The sequence below is a fragment of the Salmo trutta genome, chromosome 3, assembly GCF_901001165.1.
Source record: "Salmo trutta chromosome 3, fSalTru1.1, whole genome shotgun sequence".
NCBI lineage: Eukaryota > Metazoa > Chordata > Actinopteri > Salmoniformes > Salmonidae > Salmo > Salmo trutta.
This window is the reverse complement of record NC_042959.1, coordinates 49,496,985-49,509,005: the sequence shown is the minus strand read 5'-3', so window position 1 is coordinate 49,509,005 and position 12,021 is coordinate 49,496,985. Positions and strand designations below refer to the sequence as shown.

Here is a 12,021-nt window from a genome sequence, read left to right as displayed (position 1 = left end):
TTCTGTCTGACTTCTTACCTGTAAAGTTTTAAAAACATTACCAATAGGGTACATTTTTTGTGTAATATACACTACATGACCAAATGTATGTGGCCATCTGCTCGTTGAACATCTCATTCCAAAATCATGGGCATTAATATGAAGTTGGTCCCCCCCATTTTCTGCTATAACAGCCTCCACTCTGCAGAGAAGACTTTCCACTAGATTTTGGAAGATTGCTGCAGGTACTTCCATTCAGCCATGTGCATTAGTGAGGTTGGGCGATTAGGCCTGGCTCGCAGTCGGCGTTCCAATTCATCTCAAAGGTTTTTGATGGGGTTGAGGCCAGGGCTCTGTGCAGCCCAGTCAAATTCTTCCACACCGATCTCGACAAACCGTTTCTGTATGGATCTCGCTTTGTGCATGGGGGCATTGTCACGCTGAAACAAGAAAGGGCCTTCCCCAAACTGTTGCCACAAAGTTGGAAGCACAGAATCGTCTAGAATGTAATTGTATACTGTAGTGTTAAGATTTCCCTTCACTGGAGTTAAGGGGGCCTAGCCAGAACCATTATTCCTCCTCCACCAAACCTTAGTTGGCACTATGCATTCGGGCCGTTAGCATCTCCTGGCATACGACAAACCCAGATTTGTCCGTCGGACTGCCAGATGAAGTGTGATTCATCACTCCAGAGAACGTGTTTCCACTGCTCCAGAGTCCAATGGCGGCGAGCTTTACACCACTTCAGCAGACGCATTGCGCATGGTGATCTTAGGCTTGTGTGCGGCTGCTCGGCCATGGAAACCCATTTCATGACGCTCCCAACAAACAGTTCTTGTGCTGTGGTTGCTTCCAGAGATATTGGAACCGAGGACAGATTTTTATGTGCTTCAGCACTCCTAGACGTTTCCACTTCACAATAACAGCACCGGGGCAGCTCTAGCAGGGCAGAAATTTGATGAGGTGGAATCCTATGATGGTGCCACATTGAAAGTCACTGAGCTCTTCAGTAAGGCAATTCTACTGCCAATGTGTGTGTATGGAGATTACATGGATGTGTGCTCGATTTTTATACACCTGTCAACCACGGCTGTGGCTTAAATGGCCAAATCCACTCATTTGAAGGGGTGTCCACATACTTCTCTATATATAGTGTATTTACTGAGAACTTTGTTACTAGTGATGGGCACCATTATCAGTTGCATTTTTCCATTTGATATCGGTTTGTTTAAAATACATGGCAAATGTGCAGCTGAGTGAACATGAACTTTTCTTTTCACTTCCACGGCTCTGTGAAGTCCAGACAACTGCTTGTGGATTGCCTTTTGGTGCCAGGTGTGAATGTTCTAGCATAAACCTACGTAACCAGTTTGAACACAATGGGAAATTACATCCAGTCGATAGCCCATCAGCAGGCTTTTAAGAGAAAGTCTGAGGGTTTTGTGCCTGCAGGAACAGTCGTGTGCTTTTTTTTTTACATAATTGTGAAGAATAACCCGAATTTAAAAAGCCTTGCTGGTGTCGATAAACAATATAAATATCATTCCAAATTATTAATGATGGTCCAGGCCCACCACTAATTGTTGGTTTGGAACGTCTAAAACACTATCCATGTTAAATTGTTATTGATTATTTAGGCCGAGGCCAGACTGATCCGTGGAGAACGGACACCAAATTAGAATGGATGTTGGTCAATGAGCGTGGGTGGGTGCTTAAATTAGTCCTATTTCACACAATGTACAAGTCTATATTAATACGCATGTGTGAATTGGAAATGTGTTTTTTGCATATCCCAACTCCCCCCGAAACACCCCTGGAGTGTGATGTATAAAATACCCTATTTTCTAACTGGCCGTCGGCCCGTCAAAAGCACAACTCATTTGAACTTTTTGGCTACGGAATGACTACCAGTGCTATTCTACACATTTTTCCATGAGACAGAGAAAATGTATTTTTAAAGCAAATCACCTGCTTTTCTACACCTTTTGCAATGACTTATGCTTTTGGGGTCTTTCCCACCTGCCACCGGAAATAATAATATGGGTCGTGGGCCTCCTGGTCAGTAATAATGCCCTGACTACCACTGCTGTACAGACAGGCAAGTGCAAAGGCTATTTGTATATTGATGGAAAATGACTGTCACTGTCAACCACGTTACCATCCAGTTTTTATGCGAGTAGAGTTTCATTGTAATTTTCTAAATGCCGTTCAGCTCATTTGTTTCAACATGATGGGATCTTTTTGTGTGGGTAAAATTAATTATGCTGGAAACGGCGGCATAACATTTTTAAATAACTCCTATTGAAGTAAATTTGGAGTCACGTGATGATATGGTGTGTGGTCCTCCCATTATGACTTGGGAAACCATGCAGTTTATTAGGCCACAGATTAAATAAATTATATACTTCACAGGATGGTGAAAGTGCACGGTGATGAGGTTGTTGCTGCTTTCCAATAAATATCGAGGGTCTTATTCTGGTGACATGATCGGTACTTGACTGCCGTTTGACAGATAAAAATATTCTCTTTCTCATCTGTAAACTCAACTAGACTAGACAACTCCCACTGTATCTGCAAACCATGCCAAGCCCAGTGTAGGCACATTTGCTATTTAACGCAACAGTTGTTGTGACAAAACTATCAGTTGAGTTGAAAATACAATGGAAACACATTGAACTTTAGATGTGCATGAAAATTGAAGTGAAAAGTATATTTTGTGTGCACTAGGTCATCATGCACTGATTTTATACGGAACCACTCCATTTGGTGGAAACATACTACTGGTGGGAAAATGATGCGAATATTCGTGTGAAAATCTTTCGCCAATTGGATGGACACCCAGTTACTGCAAAGCCGTCATCAAGGCAAAGGGTGGCTACTTTGAAGTATCCCAAATTTAAAATGTATTTTGATTTGTTTTACACTTTTTTGGTTACTACATGATTCCATGTGTTATTTCATAGTGTTGATGTCTTCACTATTATTCTACAATGTAGATAATAGTAAAAATGGAGAATGAAAACCCCTTGAATGAGTAGGTGTCCAAACTTCTGACTGGTACTGTATGTGTGTGTGTGTGTGTGTGTGTACAGTGCATTCGGAAAGTATTCATACCCCTTGACTTTTTTCACGTTACAGCCTTATTCTAAAATTGATTAAATAAATAACAAATCCTCATCAATCTACACACAATACCCCATAATGACAAAGCGAAAACAGGTTTTTAGAAATACCTTATTTACGTAAGTATTCGGACCCTTTGCTATTAGACTCGAAATTGAGCTCGGGTGCATCCTGTTTTCATTGATCATCCTTGAGATGTTTCTACAACTTGGAGTCCGCCTGTGGTAAATTCAATTGATTGGACATGATTTGGAAAGCCACACACTTGTCTATATAAGGTCCTACAGTTGACAGTGCATGTCAGAGCAAAAACCAAGCTATGAGGTCGAAGGAATTGTCCGTAGAGCTCAGAGACAACATTGTGTCGAGGCACAGATCTGGGGAAGGGTACCAAAACATTTCTGCAGCATTGAAGGTCCCCAAGAACACAGTGGCCTGCATCATTCCTAAATGGAAGAAGTTTGGAACCACCAAGACTCTTCCAAGTGCTGGCCGCCCTGCCAAACTGAGCAATCGTGGGAGAAGGGCCTTGGTCTTAGAGGTGACCAACAACCCAATGGTCACACTGACAGAGCTCGAGTTCCTTTGTGGATAAGGATAACCATCTCTGCAGCACTCCACCAATCAGGCCTCAGTAAAAGGCAAATGACAGCCCGCTTGGAGTTTGCCAAAAGGCACCTAAAGGACTCTCTGACCATGAGAAACAAGACTCTCTGGTCTGATGAAACCAAGATTGAACTCTGACTAACGCCAAGCATCACATCTGGAGGAAACCTGTCACCATCCCTACGGTGAAGCATGGCGGTGGCAGCATCATGCTGTGGGGATGTTTTTCAGCGGCAGGGACTGGGAGACTAGTCAGGATCGAGGGAAAGAAATGGAGTAAAGTACAGAGAGATCCTTGATGAAAACCTGCTCCAGAGTGCTCAAGAGTGCAGCGACGCTCCCCATCCAATCTGACAGAGCTTGAGAGGACCTTCAGAGAAAGATAAACTCCCCAAATACAGGTGTGCCAAGCTTGTAGCATCAGTCAAGAAGACTCGAGACTGTAATCGCTGACAAAGGTGAATTAACAAAATACTGACAATTTGCTAAAATGTCTAAAAACTTGTTTTCGTTTTGTCATTATGGGGTATTGTGTGTAGACTGAGGGAAAAATGATTTAATCCATTTTAGAATACGGCTGTAACATCTGAGGGTCTGAACTTTCCGAATGCACTGTATGTGATCTGATGTGTAGATATTATGGACAGTGTGGATATAATATGTAGTAAATCTGAAGAATACGTAGGATAGAATAGTATATGTGCAGCAATAGATGAATAGGATAGACTTTACTAGAATACAGTATATACACATATTAAATGGGCACAACAGTATGTAAACAAAGTGACCAGTGTCCCATGTCTATGTACATAGGGCAGCAGCCTCTAAGGTGCAGGGTTGAGTAACCGAGTGGAAGCCGGCCTGTGACTGAGATCAGGGCAGGGTACTGGGTGGAGGCCGGCTAGTGATGGCTATTTAACAGTCGGATGGCTTTGAGAGAGAAGCTGTAGATGTCCTGGAGGGCAGGCAGTATGCCCCGGTGAGGCGTTGAGCAGACTGCACCACCCTCTGGAGAGCCCTGCGGTTGCGGACGGTGCAGTTGCTGTACCAGGCAGTGATACAGCCCGACAGGATGCTGTTGCACCTTCACCTCAGTCTGTGTGGACCATTTCAGATCGTCAGTGATCTATACGCTGAGGAACTTGGAAGCTTTTCACCTCCACTGCGGCCTCGATGTGAGCGTGTTCCCTCTGCTGTCCATGATCAGCTCCTTTGTTTACGTTGTTATTTTCCTGGCACCACTCCGCCAGGGCTCTCACTTCCTCCCTGTAGGCTGTCTCGTCATTGTTGGTAATCAGGCCTACCACTAGTGTTGTCTACAAACTTGATTGAGTTGCATGGCCACGCAGTAATTGGTCAACAGGAAGTATGGGAGGGGGCTGAGCAGGCACCCCTCCGGGGCCTGTGTTGAGGATCAGTGTAGTGGGGGTGTTGTTGCCTACCGTCACCACCTGGGGATAGCCCATCAGGAAGCACAGGACCCAGTTGAACAGGGTGGGGTGCAGAACCAGGGCTTAATGATGAGCTTGGAGGGTACCATGGCATTGAAGGCTGAGCTGTAGTAAAAAAATAAATGCATTCTTACATAGGTGTTCCTCTTGTCCAGATGGATCCATTGGGGCAGTATGCAAATTGTAGTGGGTCTACAGTCGTGGCCAAAAGTTTTGAGAATGACACAAATATTAATTTTCAAAGTCTGCTGCCTCAGTTTGCCATTATACAATTTGAATATACTCCATCCAGAATGTTATGAAGAGCGATCAGATGAATTGCAAAGTCCCTCTTTGCCATGCAAATGAACTGAATCCCCCCCAAAAACATTTCCACTGCATTTCAGCCCTGCCACAAAAGGACCAGCTGACATCATGTCAGTGATTCTCTCGTTAACACAGGTGTGAGTGTTGACGAGGACAAGGCTGGAGATCACACTGTCATGCTGATTGAGTTCGAATAACAGACTGGAAGCTTCAAAAGGAGGGTGGTGCTTGAATCATTGTTCTTCCTCTGTCAACCATGGTTACCTGCAAGGAAACAAATGCCATCATTGCTTTGCACAAAAAGGGCTTCACAGGCAAGGATATTGCTGCCAGTAAGATTGCACCTAAATCAACCATTTATCAGATCATCAAGAACCTCAAGAGCGGTTCAATTGTTGTGAAGAAGGCTTCAGGGCACCCAAGAAAGTCCAGCAAGTGCCAGGACCGTCTCCTAAAGTTGAATCAGCTGCGGGATCGGGGCACCACCAGTACAGAACTTGCTCAGGAATGGCAGCAGGCAGGTGTGAGTGCATCTGCACGCACAGTGAGGCGAAGACTTTTGGAGGATGGCTTGGTGTCAAGAAGGGCAGTAAAGCCACTTCTCTCCAGGAAAAACATCAGGGACAGACTGATATTCTGCAAAAGGTACAGGGATTGGACTGCTGAGGACTGGGGTTGTCATTTTCTCTGATGAATCCCCTTTCCGATTGCTTGGGGCATCTGGAAAAAAGCTTGTCCGGAGAAGACAAGGTGAGTGCTACCATCAGTCCTGTGTCATGCCAACAGTAAAGCATCCTGAGGCCATTCACGTGTGGGGTTGCTTTTGTACCCAAGAACACAGCCATGAATAAAGAATGGTACCAACACATCCTCCAGGAGCAACTTCTCCCAACCATCCAGGAACAGTTTGGTGACGAACAATGCCTTTTCCAGCATGATGGAGCACCTTACCATAAGGCAAAAGTGATAAGTGGCTTGGGGAACAAAACATCGATATTTTGGGTCCATGGGCAGGAAACTCCCCAGACCTTAATCCCATTGAGAACTTGTGGTCAATCCTCAAGAGGCAGGTGGATAAACACAAACTCCAAGCATTGATTATGCAAAAATGTGCTGCCATCAGTCAGGATATGGCACAGAAGTTAATTGACAGCATGCCAGGGTGGATTGCAGAGGTCTTGAAAAAGAAGGGTCAACACTGCAAATATTGACTCTTTGCATCAACTTCATGTAATTGTCAATAAAAGCCTTTGACACTTATGAAATGCTTGTAATTATACTTCAGTATTCCATAGTAACATCTGACAAATATCTACACACTGAAGCAGCAAACTTTGTGAAAATTAAAATTTGTGTCATTCTCAAAACCTCTGGCCACGGCTGTAGGGTGACGTGATCCTTAACTAGCCTGAAAGCACTTAATGACAGGAGAGCTACAGTTAACTTCACTTACTTGCTGAGGATATGAATATTCTATGACAATGTGTAATCATCAATATAACCATGTGTAACCGTTTCAAATAAATACAGTAGGCAGTACTAAATGTGGGAAATGGTTTGGAATAATGAGTACATTCAGGAAAAGACACAGACACAAAGTAGGGGGGAAAAGGGAAGGGATTTTATTTTTGGGGGTTACTTTGATTAGACCAATTAAAGTAGTGCTCGAGTTTCTTTTTTTTGTCGAATTCAAATCAAGTCTGGACATGTGGCATATTTTTATATTCATTGGTGACAGTAAACAAATGGGACAAATTAAAAGCCAATTTGTTGAGAAACCCTTCAGTTTCAAATTTAGGATGAAGAGCCTTATACATGTATGAATCATTAGCAGAAACCAACAGGACATCTTTGTTTTAAAAATAAACAGCAATGCATTAAAAAACACAGATATCAAAACAAAAGCAGATGAAAAACAGTTTCACAATAACATAGGGCCAAATTCAATTATCTTCTAGCAGAAGAACAGCAGATAATTGAAGGTGGTTTTAAGATATACATTTTTGGTCAATGAATAACATTTCCTAATCAAAAAATACAAGTCCATGTTGATTCAACAACAGAAGTTTGCAATGCTGGGTTAAAATGTAGGCACAATCAAGTTGACAAACTCAATTCAGGGCACATTTTCCAGACAGATCATAAGTAGTCCCGGATAAAAAAAATAATTTCAATGGAGACTATCCATTGAAATAGTTGTTTTAATCCAGGTTTGGGGTTAATCTGTCTGTGAAACTAGCCCACAGTGGCTGTCTTCAGGCTGAAGCACACCTGGAAACTAAAATAATTTAACAATTCATACATATCGAAGTCAACTCAAAAGGTCAAATGTAAGTTACGTTTTTTTGCACACTGCATTTGTTTACCCTACACTGTGCATAATACAAAATAAAAAACATTATGTGCAAGATTACTGGCAATAATTGCACAGTGCAGGGGTATTGACAAATGCTATAGGCAGATTTCTTTTTTACAAAAATATTCAGTATTTGAAGTCAAGACATGTCCTTAGCATGACTTATACATTCAGTGTTATTACTAAAAAATACTTTATCAAGCAGGTTTAAAAACACCCTGCTAAATGTACATATGCTACAAGTATTTTTTATACATTTCATTATTTACATGGCTCTTTAACTTATTTCAAGCTCGTGAGCTCCGTTTTGTCGTCTCTAAGATGGCCATTACAGTTCCCATTCTGCAAAGAAAATAAAAGACTGCCTCCCCTCAAATTAGAACCTAGAGGGAGATAGTCAATTAACCACCCACCAATATAAAGGGCCTCTCAGCCTGTAACTTCTGAAAACAATTTTGATTGCAGTGCAAGAGTAGGGTGCAGGAGGCAGTGAGTATCTGGAGATTGCTGCTGGAGACTTTAAATGTAAACAGATCCACACTGGCCTTGCGCCGAACATCCTCTGTGCCACGTTACGCACTTCTCTCAACTTTGCACTTCCTCGTAAGAAACTGCCACACAGCAAACAGGGCCATGACACAGGAGATCGAGGTTGCGAAACATACAGTCCCACATCCCTGTTGAATCTGGCCCTCTTCCGCATTGTTTACTGGGCGGGGTTTCAGTAGGGAAGGAGATAGTTTGAAAGTGGCTAATAGCAGTACTGATTGCATTGAAAAAGTGACCCAGAGGACAAATTCCCTGCGCCACTCAAGCCAACGTGGTTGATATGGCACTGGTAACCACGTCAGACATACAAGGGAGAGATGGCGAGAGAGAGAGAAAAAAAAAAAAAATCCCAGCAAAAGACATTGCTTTGGTTAAGACAAAACTGACTCATTGATTAACTACATCACAAATAGACAAAATAATTGTATGATAGAGCTGCAGGCCTTGGACCAGCACAACTGCCATAGTGCAGTGCGCACAGCGCAATAAAAAAGTACAGGAGTTGAACGTCCAAGGCCTGTGTGCCATGGCCTCTACACTTCAGTTTGAGGTTATACTTGTGACCTGTACTCACTACTACAGCTGATTCTCGCCTGAAAGATAGCTCTGGTTTCCCTGCAGAACAGTGGCTTTTACATCCCCCAAAAACAAGATGGAAAATAATAAGTCAAACTAAAAATAAATGCTACTATTGTAGATTGTGCTTCAGGCAGCACCAGGTTGTCAGAGGTGAAATCCTTAATTATTAACAGAACTTAACGTGCCAAAGTAAGAATTACCTGTCCACAGAAATGGACTGTAAATGAGACCGCATGAACATGTGAATACTAACAATATCCAACCCTACTGTTTGGGAAGAGAAGCCCACAGACTTGCTATAACGGCCAACAAAAAAACAACAAAACAAAAAATAAAAGAACAGAGCACGAATACGAAGGATATCCAGTTCATCGTTAGTGACAGAAACAGACTCCAATGAGAACATTCTCCCCCACCGACAAGGCTGCAGCGCTGTAATATCTGTGGTTTCTCAACAAAAAAGGGTGCCAAACATTTGCAGAGATTTCCCAGCAAAATGCCTCCCACCCTGCGAAGACCTCAATCTAAAATAACTAAAAGTGTATTACAACGCTGGGGCATTCTAGGCAGGCAGGAGTCTTCAGAGGGGCATTCGTTCACACGTTGGCTTTGAAAGACCAGGTTATGGGAGTCCATCTCTAGGCATGCACCTTGAGGAGGCTCTTCAGCTGGAAGGCCATCATCTCCCTGCCGTCACGGGTACCCATGGGGACCCAGTGGCTGGGGGGCTTGGGTAGCACGCTGGGGGAGGGTGGCTCGCTGAACTTGGCCCCTGCATAGCTCGGGCCGCCACACTGGGCAGCCAGAAGTGTGTTCAGGTGGGACACAGCGCCCTCCCAATTCTGATCGTAGGCGTTGGCAAAACGGACAGAAGCATTTTTCTTTTCAGCCGACGCGGCCAGCCGCGCCTCTGGAAACCAGGGGTAGGCTGCGCCCTTGCGGTGGCCATGTTGGTGAGGACCTCCCGCCGCCCCTGAGGATGCTACTGTTGTCATTCCATTCTGATCGCGGACAACTCTCTGCTTGGCCCGGCCCAGCTGATGGTTCTTCTTGGGCAATGGGCGCTCTGGGTGGGACACTGGAATGTTGTACCTCTCTCCACCTCCCATACTGTACTTTTCACACAGTGTGTCACCTAAGGAGGAAGACAAAGTTAAAAAAACTTTGAAGCAATTCATTTCTAACATTTACAATTTAGTCATTTTGCAGAAACGCTTATCCAGAACTTACAAGTGCCTTGCCCAAGGGCATACAGATGTTCCACATTGTCAGCTCGGGGATTCGAAACAGCGAACCTTCAGTTACTAGCCCAACGCGCTTAATGCTAGGCTAATGTTACCTGCTGCCCAAAAATAAAATGACAATTGCCCCCAGTTGTCTATAATAAATATATATAATGCTTGATTTATATTTAAGACGGGCAAAATAGAATTAACAGAACTTCTGGAACAAATGTGCATACCCGAATCTACTTCAAAGAGCTCAATTGGCTACGTGCAAAAACTCAGCCCTTCCCCCACCCGACTGGAAAACAGTGTCGCATCCATTGCCTACCTCTTTGTTGTTAGAAAGTTGAATGTGCAGAGATGTATCCTTAATTTCTCCTTTCCAATTGGGCTCCAGGTCCTCGACGTAGTCTTCGATCTCCTTCTCGCTGCACTTTTAGGTCCAGCAAGATCTGGAGTTGTCATGTGCCAATGAGCGTCGTTTTCCCGTGAAGTCGAGTAGAACATCAATTCACTTCAGCGCACGAAAATGCTCCAAGGCGGCGATCTAAACAATACAATGTTTTTATTTTATTTTTAGAAATACTTCGGGTAAAATAGCACGATACTGCTCGCGCAGTGTTCGATAACAAGCCAAGAATGTAAACTGTTGATGTTACAAACAGAGAATGGGGCCAGCTTTCGTGTGCCAAACATGCATCGTCACAAAGCCAACTAATAATGTTAGCCAGCGAGCTAACTACATTCTACAAGTAGCAACTGTCAGGTAAAATTCATATAAACTGGTACTGTAGTAAAATAATGGATATTCGTTTAATGGAAAATAAAGCAGGTAGTTAACTAGCGTCCATGTTTAGCTATGTAAAGCCACCACGTAAACAACTAATAATCCTTTCACTGGCTTCGAAGAATGCGAACGTCTTCGTCAGCTAGCTTGGTGAACGTTAACTGCATACAGTTTTAAAATACGCCTAGATTAACCGTAATGTGTGCTTGTTAACATTACTATACTAAAGTTATGTATTCAGGGTTATTATCATCATTGTAAGTAAATACGGTCTATCTAGGTCACTTATCTGGCAACAAAACAAAGAACACTACTCATATGTATGGCGTCACAAATTCTAGCTAAATGAATTTAGCCAATTTAGCTAAACACAACACCGGCTCTTACCGACTTCCTCAGGCTTGGTTGGTAAAAGCCGTTTGTCAGAGATTTTTTAATTGAAGTCTGAAATCTCTGGGTGGACCTTACACGGTGTAAAAGATGTGTATACTTCTTTTCCCTCTCGACTGTCTGATTTGCAACAAAATGGAAGCTCGCGCAGGTATATGTAACTGCGCTAGCTGAGCTCTCACCAATCACAACAGCTATGTGACGGAAGGACCAATCGGAGAGGCGATACACAGACGCATTCATGTCTGTTGCCAGACTGTTGACGTCAAAAGAAACCCCCCGCCCTAAGCTTCCTTTGTTGAGGGTATTTCCACGAAGAACTGGTAAAAACATAAAGAAAACCACCCTTTAGATTCAAATCAAATAAAACAAATCGACATTTGTCCTTCAAACTTGACATTCAATAGCTGCTGTGTCGGCAAAAGCTAATGCTGGTGTTCCGAATAAACAATTGACCAAATATTTCATGATATGAGTAGCCTACACTAACCAGGTTTCCATCCAACCTTTTTATGCTAGCTGTTGGCTAGAGTGCATGTGCCAGGAACAGAGTGGGCACATTCGCTATATAACGGAAATGTGTTGTGACAAAACCATCAGTTGAGTTGGAAATTGTATGGAAACCCATTGAAATAGTATGTTTTATTCGGTACATGGGAATTTAACAGC

General features: G+C 43.1%; 1 protein-coding gene across 1 annotated transcript; it reads right to left on the bottom strand.

The window, feature by feature from the left end:
• Positions 1-7,064: 7,064 nt before the first annotated feature.
• Positions 7,065-11,500, bottom strand: LOC115177017 (proline-rich nuclear receptor coactivator 2). The gene is made up of 3 exons (XM_029737463.1): positions 11,350-11,500; positions 10,504-10,722; positions 7,065-10,084 (listed from the first exon to the last, which is right to left on the bottom strand). The coding sequence occupies exon 3, from the start codon at positions 10,056-10,058 to the stop codon at positions 9,588-9,590; it is 471 nt and encodes a 156-aa protein (XP_029593323.1). The 5' UTR covers positions 10,059-10,084; positions 10,504-10,722; positions 11,350-11,500; the 3' UTR covers positions 7,065-9,587.
• Between the last annotated feature and the right edge of the window lie 521 nt (positions 11,501-12,021).

Bases quoted from the DNA above. Each gene is read 5' to 3' on its own strand.
- LOC115177017 (XM_029737463.1), bottom strand. From the start codon at position 10,058: ATGGGAGGTGGAGAGAGGTACAACATTCCAGTGTCCCACCCAGAGCGC.